The 23,214-nt window shown below is 40.8% G+C and overlaps 1 protein-coding gene across 2 annotated transcripts in view; it reads left to right on the forward strand.

Annotated features, from left to right (window-relative positions):
- flt4 (fms related receptor tyrosine kinase 4) overlaps positions 1–23,214 on the forward strand; it is a 60,034-nt gene that overhangs the window by 25,007 nt on the left and 11,813 nt on the right. For both annotated transcript variants that reach the window (XM_017426658.3, XM_017426657.3), the window contains exons 2-16: positions 1,097–1,193; positions 4,041–4,312; positions 8,478–8,623; positions 9,483–9,645; positions 10,567–10,706; positions 10,785–10,956; positions 12,194–12,311; positions 12,469–12,653; positions 14,049–14,214; positions 15,829–15,964; positions 16,479–16,587; positions 18,068–18,427; positions 18,957–19,103; positions 20,178–20,309; positions 20,752–20,858. In XM_017426658.3, coding sequence (XP_017282147.3) covers positions 1,097–1,193; positions 4,041–4,312; positions 8,478–8,623; positions 9,483–9,645; positions 10,567–10,706; positions 10,785–10,956; positions 12,194–12,311; positions 12,469–12,653; positions 14,049–14,214; positions 15,829–15,964; positions 16,479–16,587; positions 18,068–18,427; positions 18,957–19,103; positions 20,178–20,309; positions 20,752–20,858 — 2,450 coding nt within the window. The remainder of the gene's footprint in view (positions 1–1,096; positions 1,194–4,040; positions 4,313–8,477; positions 8,624–9,482; positions 9,646–10,566; positions 10,707–10,784; positions 10,957–12,193; positions 12,312–12,468; positions 12,654–14,048; positions 14,215–15,828; positions 15,965–16,478; positions 16,588–18,067; positions 18,428–18,956; positions 19,104–20,177; positions 20,310–20,751; positions 20,859–23,214) is intronic.

Consider the following 23,214-nt stretch of genomic DNA (forward strand, 5'->3'; position numbering starts at 1 on the left):
ACTGTCAAGTCAGCAGTCTTCCCCATGATTGTGTAGCCTATAGAACTAGACTGAAAGACCATTTAAAGGCCTTTGCAGGTGGTTTGAGTTAATTAGCTGATTAGAGTGTGGTACCAGGTGCCATCAATTTTGAACCTTTTCACAAAATTCTAATTTTCTGATATGATGAATTTGAGATTTTCATTTGTTGTCATTTGTAATCATCAAAATTAAACGAAATAAACATTTGAAATATATGAGTTTGTATGTAATGTATGAATTTAATATACAAGTTTCACTTTTTAAATGGAATTACTGAAATCAATCTACTTTTTCATGATATTCTAATTTTATGACCAGCACCTGTATGTAAAAAAGTCCTAATGTTGCTTTTTTTAGGAGCGCTTTTGCTTTTAGCCTATATAAATTCGATGTTTGAAGTCTGTGTCAATTCTGCTGTCATGACTGTCAGTCGAGGCTGGGAAAATGCCAACATATATTATATACATCAGTTCCTGCGTGCACATCAAAACCATTTTCAAATAAAAAACATATTCTGATGTGGAAAAAATCTATAATATAATACAATAGATTTTCTCCTCGAGCATTTGGTCTCTCTGTTTTTGCTATTGGTCTGTTTGTTTTTCTCCTCTAATGAAATCCAGGTGGAGCATAAGTCATGGCGACACTTTTAAATATGATGGACTGTTGGGTATAAAGTTTGAATAAATGCTAATAGGAGCCTGAAGGGACCCGGGGACGGTAATGACATTCAAAACCCCTCATAATAACCAAGCGAAAGCCAGAGAAGTGAGTGAGCCGGTAATGAATCAAGGACAAATAGTTTTTTGCAACTGCTGGCCCAGAGCTGAGAGCGGCTTTGCCTCATCATGAGTGAGTGGGCCAGGATTTCTCTGTCTGGGTGTTATTCAGCACAAGGGACTGAGTGCGTTGCCACAAATTGCCTTACAGCTTGTAAATGCAGAGAACAACGTGTCTTATTTCAGATGTGTTTCTGAGGCTTGATGGCCTACCAGCAGCGCCCTGTCAGAACCACTCGGTCCTGACTGACCCGTGTAACATGAATCTAACGCAGCCGCTCTGTTTGCTCCCTCAGGTCTGGTGATAGGCTTTTCTATGACTCCACCCGTACTGGACAGCTCCAGAGACGACCGAGTGATTCAAGTCCACCAAACACTCTCTATTACATGCAGGTATGTGTGCTCCATTGCTTATGTACATTAGCAACTGTTTGTTCATTTAGTACTTGGATTTGTGATTTATAATGCTGATATTTAGTCGAGTGCTTCACTTTCATGGAGTGTGGCACCAATTTAAGTACTGTGCATTGATATATTTGGAAAACTACTGGAGGAAACTCTTTCAAACTGCACCATTTGATATAGTTCAGGATAGCCTTCCATTACAAACTTTGCAATGAGTAACTTTAATCCATTACTGCCTGAATTTATTTACAATTATATGAAAAAATAAACTGTTTTCGCACTGTGAGATGCTAGAATAAGTAAAGATTGTTAGTTTGAATATAGCACATACAATACATCTAAATTTAGGTATGATGCAAATTAGCTACATGAGACAGAACTAAGCTTAATGGTAAACAAATTTTCCAGTCTCAGATAGGTTTTTTTTTTTTTACTGATGTTGCTATTGCTGACATAGGGCTTTGAAAATGATTTACAACATACATGGCTGTACAGTTATTACTGTTCCTTCATCACAGTATTTCAAATATTGCCTAATGCCCCACTTTGCTGCACAGTCCCAAGGGCCGACTGCTAGATGGTGGCAAAGTGCTTCCAATATGATCCTTGGTATGTGTGGAGCAGTGGTGCCCAATGCCGTCCTGGAGGGCCACTATCCTGGAGGTTTTAGTTGTTTCTCACTCTTCAGTAGGTCTGCAGAAGCCTGTTAATCACCTATTGATTTAAACCGGGTGTGTCAAAGCAGAGAAACAACTAAATTCAGCCACTTATTCAGACAAACAAGAGACCAAGAAAAAAAACATAATTCTCGGACATCTAAAATTTTGATGTTTTTCTGCTTTGACACACCTGATTTGAGTAAATACATGATTAGCAGGCTTCTGCTGAACTTGAAGACCTGCTGAAGAGCAGGAAAACAACAAAAAGGCCTCCAGGACCAGGATTGGACACCACAGGTGTAGAGTACGCATCAGCAGGCATTAGTGTTCACTGGACAGGAAGAGGTTTGAGACAAATTTGTTACAATAGTCTATAAAGTAGCATAAAAGTAGCTGACATCACCAAATAATCATTCTATTAACCACTGAAACAACAGTTCAGATCTTTGAAAGAAGGGTTCTGTGGCAAGGTTATAAGCAGTTAATATCTTACCTGTTGTACATAGCTCTTTAAATAACCTTATGTTGGAAAAATGGACTTAAATTCTGATTGAATAGATGAGCTAATGGCTAATCCGGGTAGGACCAAGACCAAAGAGGTTTTCTGCCATCTTATGAAAACTCCAATCTTAAATGTTTTATAGTGGTTTGTATGAACACTAATTATTAAGCATATTAAGCGTCACTTTCACACCACAAGATTATTCCTGCAGGAATATTGTATTTCTGTTAGACTTGCCCCAGGCTGCACCAGAGGTGCTACAGCTAGCTGCTGGCGCCTCTATTCTAGCTTGCAAATACTCATAATAGAAGAATAACTATAATAATGCAATGTGAAATTGACAGTGATGTTAAGGTTTATAAAATAGTGTTTTTGTGAACTACTAAGACATTTGTTAGACTGCTGCTGTCTTTAAACAACTCTAATCTACTTTAGTCTCATGTGAGTTCAGACTTGCATTAGTTTGTCAATCTGGTCAGAATTAAACTCCATTTCTCTGAACTGAGATTGTTCAAAGTGCTATCTAAACAGGCAAGATATTAATTGTTCAGAATCATAACCTTTTTACTGAACCTCACTTCAAAAGATCCATACTATTGCTTTAAGTGACCAGTATTAATCGATTCTCTTTAACATCTATGTAGGATTTTCATGTCAATCATTATTTGTTAGTAAATAATTAGTGTTAATTAGCATCTATCGGCTTTTTACAGATAAGCTGTTTTTATTAGGAGAAAGCGTAACTGTGATGTGTCATGGTTTAATTAATCTCTTAGTAAAGTGATGCCAAAGGGGAATATTTGCAGCAGATCCAAGAAACCAAATCTCTGTCAGGTAGATTGAAGGTTGAGGAACAGCTAAGATAAATCTGAACCTAAAGAACAGAGTGAAGTTACAAATGAAGAGTTTATGTTGCGCATATATAATATCTCAGGGTTCTTAGCCGTGCAGAGATGTTTTTTTTCTCCCCCCTTTTAAAGCTTTGATTTAAATTGCAACTGTGTGATAGATATATGTTGCTAAAAATAACAATCATTTATCATTATGAAATCTCAGGTTCGCTTTCTGCAGCCAAGTTGTCACTCAATTAACCATTCTGTTAGTGAAAAGAAAAAAAAACTGCTATCTTTGGAAAGCTGGTGATACTTTTGGGCTCTTCCCAACACTGGTCCTAAGTAGTTGTTTGCATGTTAACCTTCAGTGGCGGCACCACTGAGGATCTCTTGAGACCGAATATCAGTTTCATTTCAGTCAGCTTATACCTAGCAGTGTGTAGTTTCCTTGGTTTTTGACAGACGTGTTATTTACGTGGCTCTGGAAAATTACCCACGGGGTATTTTCACCGAGCTCTGTCATTTTTAAGCTATATCCAGTCATCACCATTTGGCGCTGCGCACAAATTTTGTCCACTTGTATTAGATGTGGGCAGGTGATGAAAGCAGAGCTATCAGTATTTTATGATTCCACGCAGTCTGGGCTCTTAGTGCCTCCAGGTTAAGATAACTGAGTTTCTGTGACAGAGGGGAAAGAAAACACAGACGTGTGTATTTTTACGCAATCAAACTGTTTTATGGTTATGACTTGACACTGATTGTAAATAAGTGTAATTAGTTGCTTTTTATGATGAAAATGATATATATATAATATACTGTCCTTTGGCTGATGTTTCCGCAGGGGGGAGCACACTCTGGCCTGGGTCTGGCCGGATAAGGAGCTGGTTGGACAGGAGCTTACAGACCGTCAGGCCCAACTGCAGACCACCCAGCCCCCCGGTCAGAGGTCCGTCCTAATCAGTGAATGTCCCGGACAAACTGGGAGGCAGTACTGCAAGAGGCTGGTCCTGAACGGGGCGCTGGGCAAAGACACGGGCTACTTCCGCTGCTATTACAAAGAAAGAAAGGCCATCGATGGCAGAACCGCTGCCAGCGTTTATGTCTTTGTCAGAGGTGAGCCTCACACCTTAAAGCGATAGTTTAGTTCTTTAAAAGCGGGGTTCTATGGAAAGGTTGTGAACAATTAATATCTTGCCTGTTGTAGATAGCTCTTTGGATGACTTGAGTTTGATGGAAAGGTAAACGGGTCGTAAAATAGTGTTTCGCTTGAAATGATATGACATTTCTGAGATTGGAGTTGTTTTAAGATGGCAGCAATCCTCTTCTGTCTTGGACCCACTCAGACTAGTCATTAACTCATTGATCTGGTCTGATTTAAACTCTAGTTTTTCAGCACGAGGTCATAAAAGGAGCTAACTACAACAGCTAAGATATTATTATTATTATATTATTCCCCACTTCAAAAGACCTGAACAACCCCTTTTATTGATGAAAATTATAATAAAACATACTTAAATGACTTGTTCACCTGGCTCAGCATGGAACACCCATTATGAAAAACTGCTTTAATGTGTTTCTTATGTCATTTAAAGGTAATTGTCAGAGAAAGCTGCATGGTAATTATGCTAATTAAATTGTCAGATTTGACAAAATATCTCATTTCTAATCATGATTTTTCTTTCCCCTTCAGATATCATGGTTTGCAGCTCTGTGGAAACTTTAGTCTGTTATTCTTTGGAGGTTCGCAGGAAAACTGAGGCTTTTTTTATTGAAATGGATCTTCTGTTTGAATATTACTTGAATATCAAAGCTGCTGCTGCTGCTTTATTAGAACTGGAAGTTGCTGAGTTGGCCTCGATAACGACATGGAAGCTGGCAGGATTATTATTTCAGAAATAAGGGATGCAAAGCTTTTCATAACAATGAGACTGGTCTTCCCATTAACTTCTGTACAAAGAAACAGGGTTTCTTTTATATTTCTAAATAATGAAATATAGCAGCAATGCTCGTGAGGCTTTCAAATTTGATAAGAACAGCACAGTTTTTCTTTTTTAATATATATCTTGTCCCAGAATTTACAGCCAACCTACTTTCTCTGTCTCATATCACCTTGAATCACCTTTCGGCTGTAAACCTGGCTTCCAGGCTTATCTCTTTTTTATTTTTTCTGTCTTAATGTGCTTTTGGGAGAAACATTCAAGGCACAGTAGATAGAAGCAGATGATTTTCATGTAGTGGGGGGAGTCCTGCTGACCAGACCACTCATGTGAAACGCCTGTTTATCCCCCCTGACAAGGTGCCAAAACAGTTTCCACAGATCTAACGAGCGCGCTGATCAGAAGCAGATGTAATCGCTGCCATAAATTAGGCCTCAGTGTGTGGTGGGATGAGAGGGTGTGCACATTGATTCAATTAGACAGGCAGATGTCGACCATTTGCCCCTTCTGTGCTGCATGCTGTCCACTAAACATGCAAACATGGACCTTTCAGAAAAAATCTGAGCACACCTCAAAAGGATTATCTTTGAAGCTATAATTGTAACTTTAAGATGTTTGCTCACTAGTGAAATCAGAATTCTTGTTGTTCTGATATATTTGTTTTTAAATGGCAGGTTCTGTTGTAGCAGCTCAGGGCATTAAAATCCAATTTTTGTTACTGAGACTTAAAAAATGTATAAATATGTTTTAAAATGTCAAATTTATTCACCATACAACTTAGAATAAATGTGTACCATTTGACAAACACATCAGGAATAGTTCATATCTTTTGAAGTGTGGTTCTGTGGATATGAGCAATAAGTATCTTACCTGTTGTAGATAGCACTTTATACAACCTCAGTTTGAAGAAATAGTTTATTTCTGACCAGACTGACGAGCTAACGCCTACTTCAAGAAGAGCTAAGACCAAAGTGGATTGTTATCGTCTTAAAAACTCCAGTCTCAAAAATTGTAGCCACTCATGCAAAAAGTTTTATTATTGTTTATCTTTACATCACAATTTAATTAGCCTTTTATGACTATTTCACAAAACTTTGGGGTTATTTGTCAGTGCCAAATCATTTTCTGCAAGAAAAAGGCCCAAAACTAAGGACTGGCAAACACATGGAGCAGCTGGAGACACAAAGCAAATAGTGGGATCTAACAGGGTACTAAAAAACAAAGTAAAAAACATGGAGTGTAAATACCAGGGAGGGTGATTACTCGATGAAAGACAGGTGAGTGGATTATGGATAAAACGCAGGTGTGAATGAAGCTGGGACTTCCGAGGACAAAGTTGAGAGCTATTGTGTATCCTAGAATAAGTCTAAATACCAAAAAAGGTCATAAATAAGGAGCAGACAGCAAGAATACAATCATAAGTGACCACAAAGAACCAAACCAAACTCAACCACTAAAAAACAAATATCCCCCAACCCTGACATTTGTTTCATGAAGTGCATTGTTCAAAACACTATCTACAACAGGTAAGATATTTATTGTTCATATTTTTTCCCCTGAACCCCATTTAAGTTCAGAACTGTCTCTTTAAAATACCACGAAAAAAATCTTCAACTGGATTTTTTGTGAGTGAAATTCTTGGCTTGTTCTTTTCTCGACACTCGTCTGTATTTTCGGCAGTGTATCTTGGCACATTTCCGCCGCTTGAATGTTTCTCCTGTGCCAAGCTTCTCAAGACTGGGAGTCATGTTTTCAGCCAGTGTTCTGGCAAGTCTGCAGGCATTCATGGTGCCATCAATAAAACGTCGCCTCCAAGCACAGTTCATGACACACAGCTGAATACAACCACAGTCCCGTCTTTAAGCTTCACTATGAAGATGGTGAATTCACTGTAGGTCTGCTCAGGTTTGTGCCAAACATGCTGGAGTCGATATGAGCCAGGAAAGACGGATGCTGCCCATATAATCTAACCCTATACAGTTTATTTCACTCTGTCTGAGATGTACTGGAAATTCAAACCTCTGCTGATAACCCATGTGTTGAGATTGAAGTACTTTTATCCAGGAAGTGCACCATCCACAGCATCGTTTAAGCAGTACAGCCACTACAGCTCTGATTAATGGTACTATAGCTCACTCTATACATCCTGATTACTGTAGTAACTGTGCTGATTGGAGTCTAATCTTTAGTAGGTCACTCATCATCAAATGTGTTTTTTTTTTACCTTTGAGAAACCGTTTTTTTTTTTTTTCTTCTTCTTCTTCTTCTTCTTCTGGTAATTTGCTTTCACGTTACAGACAGGCACAGACACAGCTTATGGGTCTTAAAACTGAGATACTTCTGCTGTTTTCTGATCAGTTTATAATCGTGTAGAAACCCCAGATGTGCTCAGCTTGCTCAAAGATCACAGATGTTCTAATTGATCACAATTAATTTGACTGGAAGTTAGAAATAATGACAAAATGTGACATTTAATTCCTCTCACACAGGAGTTTTCTAATTAGCTATAGGCTTGACATCTGGGATATATATATATATATATATATATATATAAAATAGGAGAAAATCATCTCAAATCTGCGAGGCACTTCAAACTTTTCTTGCCTTTTGTCGGAGATCTCTCTTTCCTGATGCCTGCAGTTATTTGCTGAGCAGAACTTAAAAGGCGGAGGAGTTGTTACTTCTGTGTATTTAGATCACTGCGAGGAAGAAATGTAAGGCTCTCTACAAGGGCCGTTGTTCCGGCCCCATAACAGCTTAAGAAGATAGCTTTCAGCTCTGTTCGGAAAAATATAATAATAGAAGGCTAATCAGAAAAAAGAAAGGAATGAAAAGAAAAACAGAAAGCCGGTCACACAACATCTTTGGATGATGTGCAAAAGTATTGATATTGTCTCAAAGGCAGGGAGATAAGAGTTTTAATATTAATGTGTTATCTTGCCATGAGAATATGAGATTCGGTATTGGCTGCGATGTAAATTGGTGACAGAGTCGCTGGGATGTTTTCCAAAGCTTTCTGTAGAGTCAGACAATAAAAAGAGAAACATGGCAGAGCTATTTTCCCTCCAGTAGACAGCTTGAGGTGAAACAGTAGCAGGGAGATTAAACCTTTTGGCTGTCTATCTCTGTGCCGGTATGTAATAACAGTCCTTATGTGCTAGGTGGGGACAGACTGAGGCGTCCATAATCATGATAAACTCCACATACAGCTCGTCCCAGGGAGGCATTATCAGGCTGGGGATCCGTGTGCTCGTTCACAAAGTTACCTTGGTAATAGCTGCCATTACCGCAGCTGGTATTGAGATTACCTTTTAACGGCTCCCCTTTTTTTCTCCATCCAGACCCCACGCAGCCCTTTCTGATGAGAGGCAGCTCCAGCGATGGCAACACAAATGGCCTGGAGACCATTTTCATCACCCGTCTCGCCAAGCACGTCATCGTGCCATGTCTGGTCACGGTGCCGGATCTGAACGTCACTCTCGTCTCAGTATGCATCACCTTTTTTTATTATACACCACCTGTTGAGGCTGTCAACAAGCGCAGTTCAAATGTACAGTGGGTTGCGTTCTCTCTGTTTTATTGTCCGGCTGGACTTTAAAAGGAAGTTTGGAGGGTAGTAGCTTTAAATATACACATCACTACCACTCTGAAAAAGACATTCAGGTCCCTCTCCATGATTTTATATCTAACCACTGGAATTTAGCTCCAATCTTCATGACCAAACTCCTCCAGCTCCTTCAAGTTGTATACTGCTCCTGTCCAACATTCTTTAAATCAAACTACAGATTCTCAGTCAGATTGAGGTCTGGGCTTTAATTGGGCCATTCCAGGACATTAAACTTGTTTTCCTTAAACCAAAGAAGTGTTCCTTCAGCGGTGGGTTTAGGGTCATTGTCCTGCTGGAAGGTCACCCTCCGATCTGGATTCAATGGAGTTCTGCAGGATGTTCAGGGTTTTGTAATATGTTTTTTATAACCCAACCCTGATCTGTACTTTACCACAATTTTTTGGTTGACCTGTGTGGCGGGTTCCTTGGTCTTCATGCGGTCTTTTGCTTGGTGGTGGATCTTACTACTTCAAGGTGCTGAACTAGAGTTGATTCTGGGGGGCTTTTAGGACAGGTGTACATATGCATCCATTCATTTTGTGGAATTCTTTGAATCGGTTTTTCCCTCATTTATCCTCTGGAGCATTTTGTATAGGTCCAGTGCTCATAATTGAATTGAAAATCTAGTTAAATTTTAGCTTGTAAGGTTTAATAGAGAGAATACCAAGAGGGATGAATAACTTATGTAACTCATTGTATTAGAGGCAATAAGTTTTATGCATTCTTTCCATCCCAACAGTATTCAGCACCCCTAGAGATGAATGGGATGACATGGAACAACAAGCAAGGCTGGTCCATTCCCCGGCGGATCATTGACAGCATGCACATGGTTATTGTTGTATGTGTGGCCTCACTGGAAGGCAAAGAGCACCACTCTGCCAGCTACCTGATCCACCCCACAGGTAAAAATGCACATTGGCTTTAAAAGTGTGAAGTCCGCGAGTCCAAACACTCACGCGCGCTTTAACACGAACAGTTACAAAAACACTCCAGTTCCAGGAAAAAAAAATATACGAGTTAGATTTGAGGCTCTGCTTTCACCGCCTCGCCACGATAATTCTGAGTGAGCCAATTATGCGGTAATGCAGAAAATTTCAAGGCTTTTATTGAATCATGTCATTTTCTCAAAAGCAACTCATTTCACCCCCCCTCCCCCCCTTTTTTTTCCAAGTGGGATGACATGAGCCATTACGGCAGCAGAATTTGGAGGAAATAAAGAAAAAGGAAGAAAAGGGAGTTCACAATTGGATTTCAGAAATCTAACTTGATGAACCTTTTTTTTTATTTTGCAGAAGTTTCCCTCTCGCTGTGAGAGAACTGCAAAGCCCCTGAGGGGGTCTTTGCTCTGTGGCCAGAGATCATTCACCTCCCTCTTGTAGAGGAGGAGAGAAAACTCATCCTGACCGCTGCCAGACAAAAATAATAGCTACATCACTCAGAGGAGAGAATGGGCTCCTCACTTTAAAGACTAATAGGGGTGTTTTAAACAATCAGGCGATCACAGTCTGTTGCAGAGACATCATCATCATTTTCACTGATGGCAGAAAGACATGGGTTGAGTTTCAGCTTCCCTGGCCACTGGCCAAAGCTTTCGAGGCTTTTCTCTCTCTTATCTTTAATTGAGGCCTGGCTGAGTTCCACTTTTATTTCCTTTAGTGATGCAGCTTGACACATGAATGGAAACGGTGCAAGGTTGTGACAGAAAACGTCTTTATAGTAGGCTGTCTTCTCTGGTCCAAAGGAAAGTCATTTCCTCCAGTCCTGCAAGGAAGGAAAAACTGCTGACCGTGCCTCTGTTTTTTTTTTTTCTTTTTCCTGGACAGGAAGTCAGATTTACGATGTCAAGCTGTTTCCTGAGGAGCCGGTGGAGCTGTTGGTGGGGGAGGCCCTCACCCTGAACTGCACGGCCATGGTGGAGTTCAATGCTGGAGTGGACATTCAGTGGTCCTATCCTGGCAAACAGGTAGTCTGCAGGTTTTCAACCAAGAGTGAAACGTTTCAGCTCGTGTGTGGAAGGACTCAGTTTGTTTCTGCTTACCAGACGAACAGCTGCGTTGAGTCGAAGCCCCATCGAGAAGCCCTGTCTCATGCCACAGAGGCTGTTCGGATCCTGACCATCTACAACGTCAACGTCACAGATACAGGACTATACATATGTAACGTCACCAGCATGGACTCAACAGAAACCTTACAGACCCAAGTCACAGTTCATGGTGAGGAGCAGAAAGACTACACCGAGAGGACCTGCCTAAACTTCACTTTACACCTGTTAATCTCTGAAAATTCACAACAAAATAACAATCCATGTTACCATCTCCAAGTAACTCGAAGGGTTAGTTTGAACTTTACGAACTAGGTTTCTGTGGAGTAGGTATCGGCAGTCAGTATCTTACCTGCAGTAGAAAGCAGTCAGAGCGATCTCAGTTTAAAGAATCAGGGAGGAATTCTCATGGAGGAGTAAAGCTAACAGGTAATCCGATTGGGGCCAATTTCAGAGTATATTTTCTAACACCTAAAACAAATCAAACCAAAGATTTTCAGAGCGGTTTAAGTCAGTGCTCTACTGTGAACTTTTACACCACACAACCTTTGAATCTTTACAAAGCCATTGTTGTTTATGCCAAATAAAAGCATCTGTGTTGGAACACAGTCTGTGGTTTGTTGCAATAGCAATATGTGCTGCATAAAAACATGTGCTACAAAACAACACGCTTGGCTAGCTGTTAGCTTGACTTCTTCATGAGAATTCTCCCTGAGTCTATAACTTGGTGTCTCTTGCAGGTAAGACACTGACTACTGAGTTTTCAGTACCCCACTTCAAAAAATCCAAACTTTCCCTTCAGCTGCAGTATTTCCACTGAGTAAAGACACAAAGCAACAACATGCTACAAATAAAGATAAACATTTATACCACTATTTAAACACTAGCAAAATCAACATGCTGTCTTATTCATAGTAACTTTACTTTTATTAGAGTATTTCTGTAAGCATCATCTGTTAGATCCGTGCTTACAAAAAGCATCTTGTAATGCAGCACCATTTTGTCCACATTAAAAAAACAAAGATAGGTTCAGTCATGGGTCCTATTCCCAATTATATTGTGTTTCATGTTGTAATTTGTTTCAGACTTCTCATTGCTGTGAAAGTAAATTTTCTAAATGACTTTATTGTGGGGATGTTAGGCTTTTAGCGTTTTGCACTATCAAAGTGGCTTTGTCATTAAGAATCCACTCCAGTTGGTAAAGCTCCTCTCTTTAAACCACAAATTTGTGTTCAAAATCCGGAGAAACTCCTAAACCACAAAGTGTCTGCATGGAAAGGAGACGTCGAAAAAAAAAACCTTTTAAAGCCACATTTCAAGCCCACAGCAGTTGAGTGTTTCATGTGCAGACTTCTAGCTTTTAAAGCCACGAGCACTTTATTTAAACAACAAAATGCCTCTAATTCCAGAAAGGCCGTTTATCAACCTTGACTACAGAGATGGACCGGCGGTGGAGGTGACTGCCGGCCAGAAGTCGTTCAAGTTACAACTAAACGTCTCTGCCTTCCCCACACCGGAAACGCAATGGTAAGATCAGACTCTGGTGCAGTCATTAAATGTAAAAGGACAAAAGCACACGCAGGCCTACCTAACATGGCTGCAATTTAGAGATGAACCGATGAGCCGGGCCCCTGAGCAGCGGCGTTTCTTTGTGCTGTAGCAGCTGTGTGCATCTTGTGTCCAGGTATAAAAACGGAAGGCTGTTAAACCACCTCCCAGAGTTCAAAATGAAAAGGATGAGGATGCACTCTAACTACGCTTTGGAGATTAAGGAGGCTTGTCAGGAGGATTCTGGGTTGTACACGGTGGTGCTGAGAAATAGAGCCGCTTCGCTGGAGAAGAGGCTTAACGTCACACTTGTTGTCAACGGTACGTGAACGTGGTGCTGGTTGCTCTAAGTGGAAAATATGACAAATGCCTTCTGCAAACATGTGTAGTATAGAATTATATTCCTGGTACCTATTCATTACAGCGTAGTTGTGTTTGAATTATTAAGAAGCTATGTATAAAAAAATGTCAGCTTTAAGGCTCCCATTTGTAATTTACAAGCCTGGGATCTGTAAATCTTAGCTCAGCTTCAGCTAAAAGGCACAATTTTGGTCAAGAACAGTCTCAATTACTACTTTCTGATTTGACTTCATTTTTTTAATCAAAAGGTTGTTATATGACTAATTATTATTTAATGCATCTCCTTGTGTCTACTGTAATAGACTGGAGCAACATCCCATTACTTTCTTGCTTAAAATCGCCACGCCCACTTTTGGGTGAAACCAAAAAGTTTAAAAGTGCTGGTGACTATGCCCTGGTGATTCACTACGTGTCTGCATATGACACTTTGGGCCTCTAGGTGGCAATGCCCAACCACTTTGATGAAGGTTTTCCATGTAACGCTGCAAATTGTTGATCTGCGGTGACATTATATACGCCAACATAACTAGCAAGAAAGTTACGTAACCTTTTAATGTCATCTGCTTGCAAAATGCAGTAAAATATTCGTATCCATTTGTCACCGGGGAAGAATTCAGTTAAAATGCCAGCACAGTTTCAAATGACCCTCGAATCGTTTAAATTTGCTACAACTGTAAAACCTGCTACATACCTGAAGTCAGCGGTTTATTTAGTTTGTTGCAATCTAATACTTCACCACTAGATGTTACAAATCAGCTGCACTTAGAGGAAGTCACTTTTTAAAATTTGCTCTGATGCAGTTTTTTGCTCACGTCATGAAGTCAAAATGTATATATATATATTTTTTTGTATGTGTAAATAAGTCCCCTTTCTAAATGATGAAGCTGTATTGGATTGAAAGTAGATCAGCATCTTTCCACAGCAGACCAATAAATATACAAGAGAAAAGTAAAACAAGCTGATTAAAGAAGGCACCACGACAGATGAAGTTTGGAAGAATTTATACAAATGTTCCCTGACAATGCAAACTTTACTATTACCTTCACATACTATTGTTTTATAAATAAATGCATATTATTGTGTACCAAAACTGTTTTGTTGGTTGAGCTGTTGTACATCCTAAATTAAATTTAGGATAAAAACTATAGAAAAGTATCTGCACACTCTGTCATTTGTTTTGTTCTTCGCACAATTTTCCTCCCACATTAAAACGAACAGGACCACAAGGTTCTGGCAGGCTATCATTAGGTTGTTTCCTTCCTTTACGCAGAAAACATGAAGTACAATTAGAGCTACAAGCCTAAAAATGACAGTTTTGGCTGGTTGGGTTGATTGACTGGCTCTGGTGTTTTTCAGTTCCCCCACAGATTCATGAGAAAGAAGTGGCCGATCCCTCCAGTCCGTACCCCAGCGGCAGCAGTCAGACGCTAACATGTACCGCCTACGGTCTCCCTGCTCCAAACATCAGCTGGCAGTGGAGGCCCTGGGGCCCCTGTGTCCTCAACGGCACCCAGAGCCGACTGTAAGAAATACTTCTGTCCATTTATACCTAAGACTGATGTTTGTCTCAGTAGAAGAAAAGGTTGGAATGAACAGGTCAGAAAGATTGAAGAAACAGATTGAAGAGAATGTAAAGTTCTGCAAGACAAAATGACAAACGAAAGGAATTTGTTTAAAGTATGAAAGGTTCTGACTCAAGAACAGAGGGGGAGATTAGAGCAAAGAGGTGATGATGAAAGTCATTTGGAGGGTAATGAAAGGAGGAGATGTCCAACCAGCTTCCTCCTCCTCCTCATCGTGAGTGTGTTCATTCAACATGGGCTGTCTCTGACCCAGCATTTTCACTTTCTGTGTCAAAGACAATCCACACGAGCAGAAAAAAAAGACAAATTCTCATTAAAGACAAACACATTAACTACACGTGTGCCTCTACCCATCATGATGCTGCATGTCACGCACACACACGCCTAAAAGTACACAACCAACACGGAAACAAACAAACACTTATCGCTAAGTGTCGCTTCGGGCTTCTTCTCCTATTCTTTATCTCTTCTGAAGGGCACAGCATGTTTTAATGGATTCCCCAGGCCACCATTTTCACCTTTTTTCTGTTTTTGTTTTACAATGCTGTAAGTGCTGTTGCTGAATTTCGTTTTTGTAGTTACATTCTTCCACCGTCTTCCCCCAGGGCTTAATTTTTTAAAAGTTATTGCCGCTCTGACCTTTCCGTGTTGCAGACCCGAGATACCCGATGTGTTCTTATGGGAAGCACACACACTGTATGGACACTCATCATGGTATAGCAGAACTTTGGCTGTCCAGTTTATGTCCTTTTACATTCGCAGTGCATCTAATGTGGCATTTTATGGGCACTGACTGATATTTACTTGTTTTGACCTTTTTCTTTTGTATCAGAATTGAATTTTCTTGTGTCCCTGGAGCTCATGGCGAAAGCGTATGTTTGGGTGCACTTTAAAAATATCAGAGGTTTAAAATTGTAGGGGTCTTAGTGGTACGAGCCGTAGTGTTGGTAGTGTGTTTGAACATAAATATGTGCTCAGAGCTGCCATTTTAGTGACAAACAGCAGATACACCCTACAAAAATGTCATCGTGCTTTGGGTTGTGTAAGGGCCAGTACCAACCCATGGATCGTTTAGTCACTGACTGCGCAGAAATAATAAAACATTTTTTTAGCTGAAAAACGGCAGTGTTTCTTATCTGAAGTGTTCAATCTCATTGAATTTACAGATGCATTGTTTGTTTGCTTTATTTTTTTATTTTTTTCAAGATTAGGTGAAACTGAGTCCCATTACTTTGTCTTCTTGTATATCTGTGTCCCTTAGGCAAGAATCCCAAATAAATTCCATTTCATGTTTCATTAGCTCTGCTATGATGTTCATACTGTGGATCATCATAATAGAAATGGCTGTTTTCCATTAGTTGTCAGGACACTTGCAATAATTGTTTATGCTCTGAGATACAAGCTGATCTGAAATGCAATCCAGCCTGTGTGTGTGTGTGTCTTTTTACAGCCAAGGGTGTTTGATGTGTTTTTGAATTCTTGTCCACCGTTCACTCTCTAATGCCCATGTCAATGAGTGGAGATGTCACGAATGTGTTTGTGCTTCTCTCCAGGGTCCGCCGAGACAGGAAAGGTCAGAGTGAGAGGATCGCCGACTGTCAGAACTGGCGGGAGATTAACTCAGAAAACGCCTTGAATGAAATCGAATCAGTCGAAACGTCCATCGAGGTGGTGGATAATCGGCAAAAGGTTCATCACAGCTGTTTGTGCTCACAGTTTTTCTATGAATCGATCGCATAGGATTATGTTTTAGTTTTATTCTGATTAAAGCATAACACACACACACACAAAAACCCCAAACAAACCAAAAAAAGAACAACATTTGTGTAAACTTGACTTTTCTCTGAACTGTGTTTTTATGTAAGTGTCCTAAATTCTAAGCTCCATAACAGAATTTGTCAATCAGGAGCTATTTCCACTGGAGAAATATTTAGAATGGGTTTTCCTCTGCAGGCTTCCTGTTAGGGCTCAATATAAACATCCAGACTTGTGCATAAGGCGCACACGTCTGCACAATGTATAAACTCCTACTATTAGAGGAAATCATCACAATCACGGACACAGACGCTCGCACATGCAAAGGCTTCATTTGTATCAGTCGCACCTCAGTGCGTTCGCCTGTTTTCATGTCCGCTCGGCTACAGGACAGCAGACTGGACTTCCTACTAAAATTTGCACGCTTCCTCCTTTCCCCACCTGACAGATAGTGAGCAGGCTTCAAATACGCAACGCCAGCATTTCCGTCATGTACATGTGCTCTGCTGAAAACAAAGTGGGCAAAGATGAGCGGCTGATCTACTTCTATGTAACCAGTGAGTGCACAAACACACACAGTTTATTTTTTTAATACCTACTGAGCAGATAATTTGTGGTTTATATGTCTAAGTTGACGAATTTACGGTGTCCTTGGGTTTTGCTTTTACTGTGTTACAATGGAGCAGGACAGACCTTGTGAGGTTCACAGTATTAAAACATGAGATATGAATCAGATAAAGTAAACAAATCTTTGAAAATATTTGAAAAAGATTATTATATACAAGCCCAGAAGGGATGAGGTCATGGGCTCATAAACACAACTATTTTGTTTTAAAGGAAATCCTTTAAGCGTTTTTCTTGAAAAGTAATAAAGTTCACTTACAATTAAAACTCAATACATCGCAAATACACTCACTAACAAAATAAAAAAGGCAGATGGAATGGTCTGGTTTGGAGTTAATTTGAGGATATGTAAATGATTTGATTTGCGAGGAGCTGGCATGTCTAGAACAGGCAGTAAGTGGTGCTGTAAGTGGAGCGTCGGTGTTATCAGGCAGTTGCCAGAGCGTTTGATAGTCGGTCCAAACAGTCAGTGAAGGTCAGCAGACACAGAGGATGCCTCAGAGACACATTAGACAGCATTAACAGCACTTTATAGAGGCCGGTGGAGCCAATAGATGTGTGATACTTCAGGTCAGCTCGGTAGTGATCCAAGGGACCCTGATGTCGCAGCTCTACGTTAGAGACATCCTACGTCTGCATGTCTTTCCCTTCCTGAGAGTGGTACAGTCTTTAAACAAGACAACGCCTGTCGATGGACTGCCTGGGTCGTGATCAGGTCCTTCTGTGGCGATTCAGGTCCCCTGATCTTTCCCCAATCGAACACGTGTGGAGTTACATGACCTTTCAACACCCGCAGTTTCTTTTCATCTGAGTGCTTCACTGTTTTTGTAGTTTAGATTTAAAGAGTACAACTGTTCTTTTTCTTAGACAGAATAATATTTCAGCAGAAAAAAAACAACAAAAATACGGAAAAATGGTACATGTTTTAAGGTTGGGATCTTCTTTGTACAGGTAGGATTTGTCCCTGAAACCTTTGTTTGACCTTTGTGCAGAAAGGTTTTAGCCATTCATCAACAAAACTTGAATTTCTTTATACCAAACTTGATGGAAAATAATCACCTACGGTTTGCAATGACCTCTCTGTGTATGTCCCCAAATTTATTACCTGTAACACTTTAATGCTAGAAAAATACTCGTAATAAAACTTCCCAGGATGAGGCTGGCCTTCGGGATATCCACACTGAGCGGCACAAATAACATTTTACTCTCCGCTGTTTTATTGGGATGCTCAAAACAAAGACAGATTCCGTCGACATCCCTTGGTTAGATGCTCCTGGATTTTAGCGTGAGCCTTCTGTATATCTTTTTCATTGCTGCAATTTCAATGGATCAATCTTTTAATGAATGCTTTTCATCACTGTACGATACAAAGCTTCACCCTGACCTCTTACTGCCTCTTTCTCACCCTCAAAGCCATCCCCGAGGGCTTCAGTGTGGATGTTCGACCCTCTGAGACGCCGCTGGAGCAGGACAAAGTGTCCCTGCGCTGCAGTGCTGACAGCTACACCTACGATCAGCTGCAGTGGTACCGCCTAAACCCTCAGGCCCTGCAGGACCAGCGGGGTAAGCCCCAGGAGCTGGACTGCAGCAGCATGCACCTCTACGCCAAACTCCTCGAGGGCCAGCTCTTCTTCCAGGAGCACTCCAACAGCTGGGTCTCAGACTTCACCGCCGAGCCCGTGAGCCTGCAGGACGAGGGACATTACGTGTGCACGGCTCAGAGCAGACGCAGCGGGGAGAAACAGTGTCTGTCCAGATACATCTCTGTCAAAGGTGAGGATGTAAAAAAAAAAAAAAAAGACAAGCCCCAGAAATGACAAGAAAACGTTCACTCCAACCAGAGCTAATTACGGAGCAAAGCTCTACAAAAGAAATGCACACGATGGGCCGCGAGAGCAGAGCTGGCGCTGAAAGGCTGGAGGCTTACAATTACACACACTCACAAAGGCGTGCTCACGCTCTCCGGTACCCACGCATAATGGGGAGAGTACCTGGTGTTTGCACAGCATAGATATGCAGTGACAGAAAACAGAGCCGAGGCGCTCCGAGGCAGAAAAACAGAAAAACACAAACAATTTTTACACTTCATTCATGTCCTGTCCTGAAATACCCTCACATCAGTCCCTTCAGGACAAATGAACATTTTAACTGAATTTTCTGTCATGTATTTATTTATAGTCACCTTTTTCAATCATACAGGATTACATGTTTGATTCTGCTGTACACATTAGCGGAGACAAATCTTAGTTTCTTTTCACAAGTCCTGTTTTTTTTTTTATTGTTTTGTCTGCTTGTTTTCCAGCCCTGGAGGCGCCTTGGTACAAGCGCAGCCTCACCAACCAGACGGTGAACATAACGGAGTCTCTGCGGATGGAGTGCGACGTGGAGGGCAGACCTCTGCCCCGCCTCTCCTGGTTCAAGGACAACCAGCCTCTCCACCAAATGTCAGGTGAAAGAAAGAACGAAATCCACCCACACACACAGGTGATGCACAAGTTTACGCAACACTGCCTGCCATGTGTGTGTCAGCAGCCACACACACTTGCACACCAGCAGGACGTCAAAGTCTGGGAGACCTAATTAGGCAGACCTTGAGCTCGTCCAAAGGATAATTAAAACCTGGCGTTTCTTAGAGGAATGCATGTCGCCGACTTGCTGTCATTGTCACCTTTCACAGCAGTGGCCAATAAACATTAGATAGGCATTACTTAAATCTAAAGAACTATAAATGTTGTTAACATTGACCTCGTACTGCTGAGTAAATGCCTTACAGAGCTACTGACAAGAATCCTTGCACTGAATAAAACACAGCTGTCCAACAGACACGACTCATTTCTATTCTCAAAGTGCCTCTTTCCCGAGAGCTGAGTGGGTTTGATTGACAGCCTCTGCTTCAGGTTAACTCGGGCGGGCTGCTAAGACATGTGGCTTGACATGTAGGATGATGGAATAATAGATGAGAGCGACGGAATGATATCCAGGGGTGTGACAAGAATCCAAAACAAAAACGAGGCCCGGCGTTCCTTCAGGGAATGCTCATTGCCCGCCGGGTTTTAGGCTAAGATTCATCTTATGACGAGAAACGACGGAGTTGAGGCCATTTTGGGTAAACCTTGAAAATGACATCCTGCACAGTCTCATGTGATATTAGGATATCTTCCATCATCTGTTAGCGCTTGGAGTATATGTTGCGTGCACCCTGAATTTTAGCTCAGTATCTGTAAAATTCACTGAGTCCTAGCCATTTGTCTGTAGGCTAAGGACAATTAGATCCGGTGGCCAACCAGTGTTGACACCTAATGATTACTCAATAAATGTTTCATTGAAACCCTCCCAGTGATTTATGAGATAATTTGCTAACGGTACAGACAAACAAACGTACACACACACACACAAAACAAAAACAGTTTTGCTTTGTCTGCAGGCAATAAAAAAATGCTGCACAATTTTATGATGTGAAAAATGAAGGAGCCACTGCAAGTGTGTGTCACTTCTCATCCTACACGCTCCCCTCCGCCTGCAGGGATCCAGCTGCAGGACTCAAACCGCACGCTGAGCATCCAGCGGGTCAGAGAGGAGGACGCCGGGCTCTACACCTGCACCGCCTGCAACCAGCGAGGCTGCGTCCACTCCTCAGCCGCCGTCAGGGTCATCGGTGAGAGCGCTGCACAGAGATTACTCTCAGGTGCACTCAGGCCTGAAATCACCGGAGTTCAGACCTCCACCCCTTTTACAAAACAAAACAAAAAAAAAACGGTGGACACTTTCCGCCTCTCAGACTTTGACTGCAGCTGAAGTTCATGTGCCCCCTGCTGCTTCTCTCCAAATGAAACTCATTGACTTCTTAGACATTTTGTGGTCAGAATGAATAATTTAGTAGCATTACTTAAAGTGGTTTCAACAGAATACCCTGAAAAGGGTAAAAGTCTGCTCAGCAAACTGATTTCAGCCAAAGAGCGGCGGTAAATGCTTTGTAACGCAGCACCCCCTGTAGTTGGTGCAGGGTACAAACCCTGACCGGGGGGCATGTTTTGGTGTTGTTGTTTTACAGTGTAAGGGTGACTCGCTCTTCTCTCTGTTTACCTCTCTGTGACAAGGTTCGAGTGACAGGGCCAACGTGGAGATAGTGATTCTGATCGGGACCGGAGTCATCGCTGTTTTCTTCTGGGCCTTACTCATCCTCATCTTCTGTAACGTGAAACGGGTCAGAGGGCACAACTTTCTACCTTTGTGTTTGTGAGAGAGAAAAAACCACAGAGGAACTTTGACCTCTGGCCTTTGACACGTCTGCTGGGATCTGGTCCCGGTGAAAGTCACCCTGAAAGAGTTTCTGCTGAGTCCAGTTCTGCTATGAGACCTCCTGCTCAAAAAGCTTTTTCTTGTTTAAATGCTGAGTCAAAATTTACACTGTTGTACTCCAGTTTATTTCTTTATCCAAACATTTTTTGTATTTTAACCACCTCTAGACATTTGTGTTATTTTATTGTCACGGACCCAGTTGAAAACAGGAGTCCCCACAGGAATTATTAGAAAACCAGGGTTTTTATTTTAACCTAAAAAATATATTTTTGCTAAACTAAATACTGAGCTTATAAAAAGGTCAAAGTAACAACAACTGAACTCAGGCAAAATAAATGTGAACAAACCAACTGGCTGCACCAACAAAACAGAACTGACTCTCCCAAATGACACACAAGGGTACATATACTGGCTGATCAGACCATTACACACAGTAGGGATACCTAAACACAATACAATCACTAACTACAAACAAACAACACAGTACAGTTAAGTTTGTTAATAAAATAAACACCAAAGAAGGAAATCAAAAATATTACACTTTAAATTCAAATATTAAATTAAATACAAAAGCTTATTTAAACAAAGCAAATTCAAGTTCCCCCTCCCCAGCAGGAACTAGTGGTGCAGTCCAATTATCCCCTGAGCTTTTAGGTGTGCCACGCCCTGGCCGCCATCTTTTGTCGGGTAACTCCCAGGAACCACGTCAGGTGAGAAGCCGGTAAAACAAACAAAGAATTAATCATAAGCTCAAACCAAAGATGAGCACGAGTTGATAAAAATACAAGTAACTAAATGTGCGCGCTTACAAATAGAACTAATGTATTTAAATCAACATTTTATTACAAATTAAAGTTTCAATGTGTTTAATGAATAAATTAGGGTGCACGAGAGTCACTGACTTTACTGGAGTGTGGCCATCACATTATCCATCCATACATAAAAACATTCAGCTCCTTCTGAAAATGGGTTCTATGACTTTTGATTTTGTAGTTTTTCATACTTTTCAAAAGATTTAACTTTATTTACAAATATTTTCTTCATAGAAATCTTATTTGATTTCTTTAAAACGATATTCTCTTTAAATTCTGCTTCAGAATAGCAGATTTATTGTTTGCTAGTTTTAGCTATTCTCCAGCTAACTGAGCTTTTCGCTACCCCTTTGCTACTTTTAGCTTTTGGCTAACTTCTTGTTGCTTTTTTTAGCCAGAGTTCTGTTTATTTTAGCTTTAACTACTCAGTTTCAGCTTCTTTAGCAAATTTCAGCAAAGTCATTCAGCTCTCAGCATTAACATTGTTTTTACACAAAATTTAAATTTTTCTAGTTTTTCTTCATTTGGTCATTTATAACATTTGGAACAGTTTCCAAGGTGGTGCAGATGGTGCATTTTGTCCTCTTCTTTCCTACCATTATGTCTCCAGTTGTAGCTCCACCTGATTAGCTGATTATAAAAAAATGCTTTAGAATTTGATGTTTAAACTTCTGCCGACGAGGGGTTTCTTTTTATTTATACAGACACATGAGAATAAATATCTCATGGTATAAAATAACCACCAGAAATTTGAGTTCTGTAGCAGTAGATTTGTTGTTTTGTCTCAAGAGAAGTCCTTAACTTTTTATTTATTATTGCCCACTGCCGAAGGCGAAAGGGTGATGATGTCTTTGCCCGTGTCTGTGTGTTTGTCTGTAGCATTACCAAGGTAGCTCAGAAAACAATCACTGGATAAAAATCTACAACTGATCAACTTTTGAAGTCGCCTCAATTCAAGACGGCCGCCACAGCTAATCATTAAAAATAGCTACACCTCGGTGAACGTTACAGACATTGAGCTAAAACAAGAAGTGGTAGGAGCTGAGAGTAATACATCTTGTTAGATCTCTGAATATCACATGAGATCGTACATATCGTCATCAATAAAGTTTGATCAAAACGGCCGTAACTCTGTCCAGTCTCAACACAAGATGGGCAGTAATCCACTGTGCTTTTGATCCCTGTCAGACTGGCCATTAGCTTGTAAATCCAGTCAGATTTAAACCATATTTCTCCAAACTGAGGTCAGTCAAAGAGCTGTCTACAACAAATGTTTTTTCACAATGCTCCCACAGAACCTCGCTTCAAAGGGCCTCAGCTATCACTCATCACTTCACATAAAGCTGTAGGAGCACCATATTTTATAACTATATGATTCACATTTATTCTGAACTAAATGTGGTCTTTTACTCAGCCAATAAAACTGTATCAATCAGCGCAGATGGTCTA

This window comes from Kryptolebias marmoratus, linkage group LG9 (assembly GCF_001649575.2).
Source record: "Kryptolebias marmoratus isolate JLee-2015 linkage group LG9, ASM164957v2, whole genome shotgun sequence".
NCBI classification, from domain to species: domain Eukaryota; kingdom Metazoa; phylum Chordata; class Actinopteri; order Cyprinodontiformes; family Rivulidae; genus Kryptolebias; species Kryptolebias marmoratus.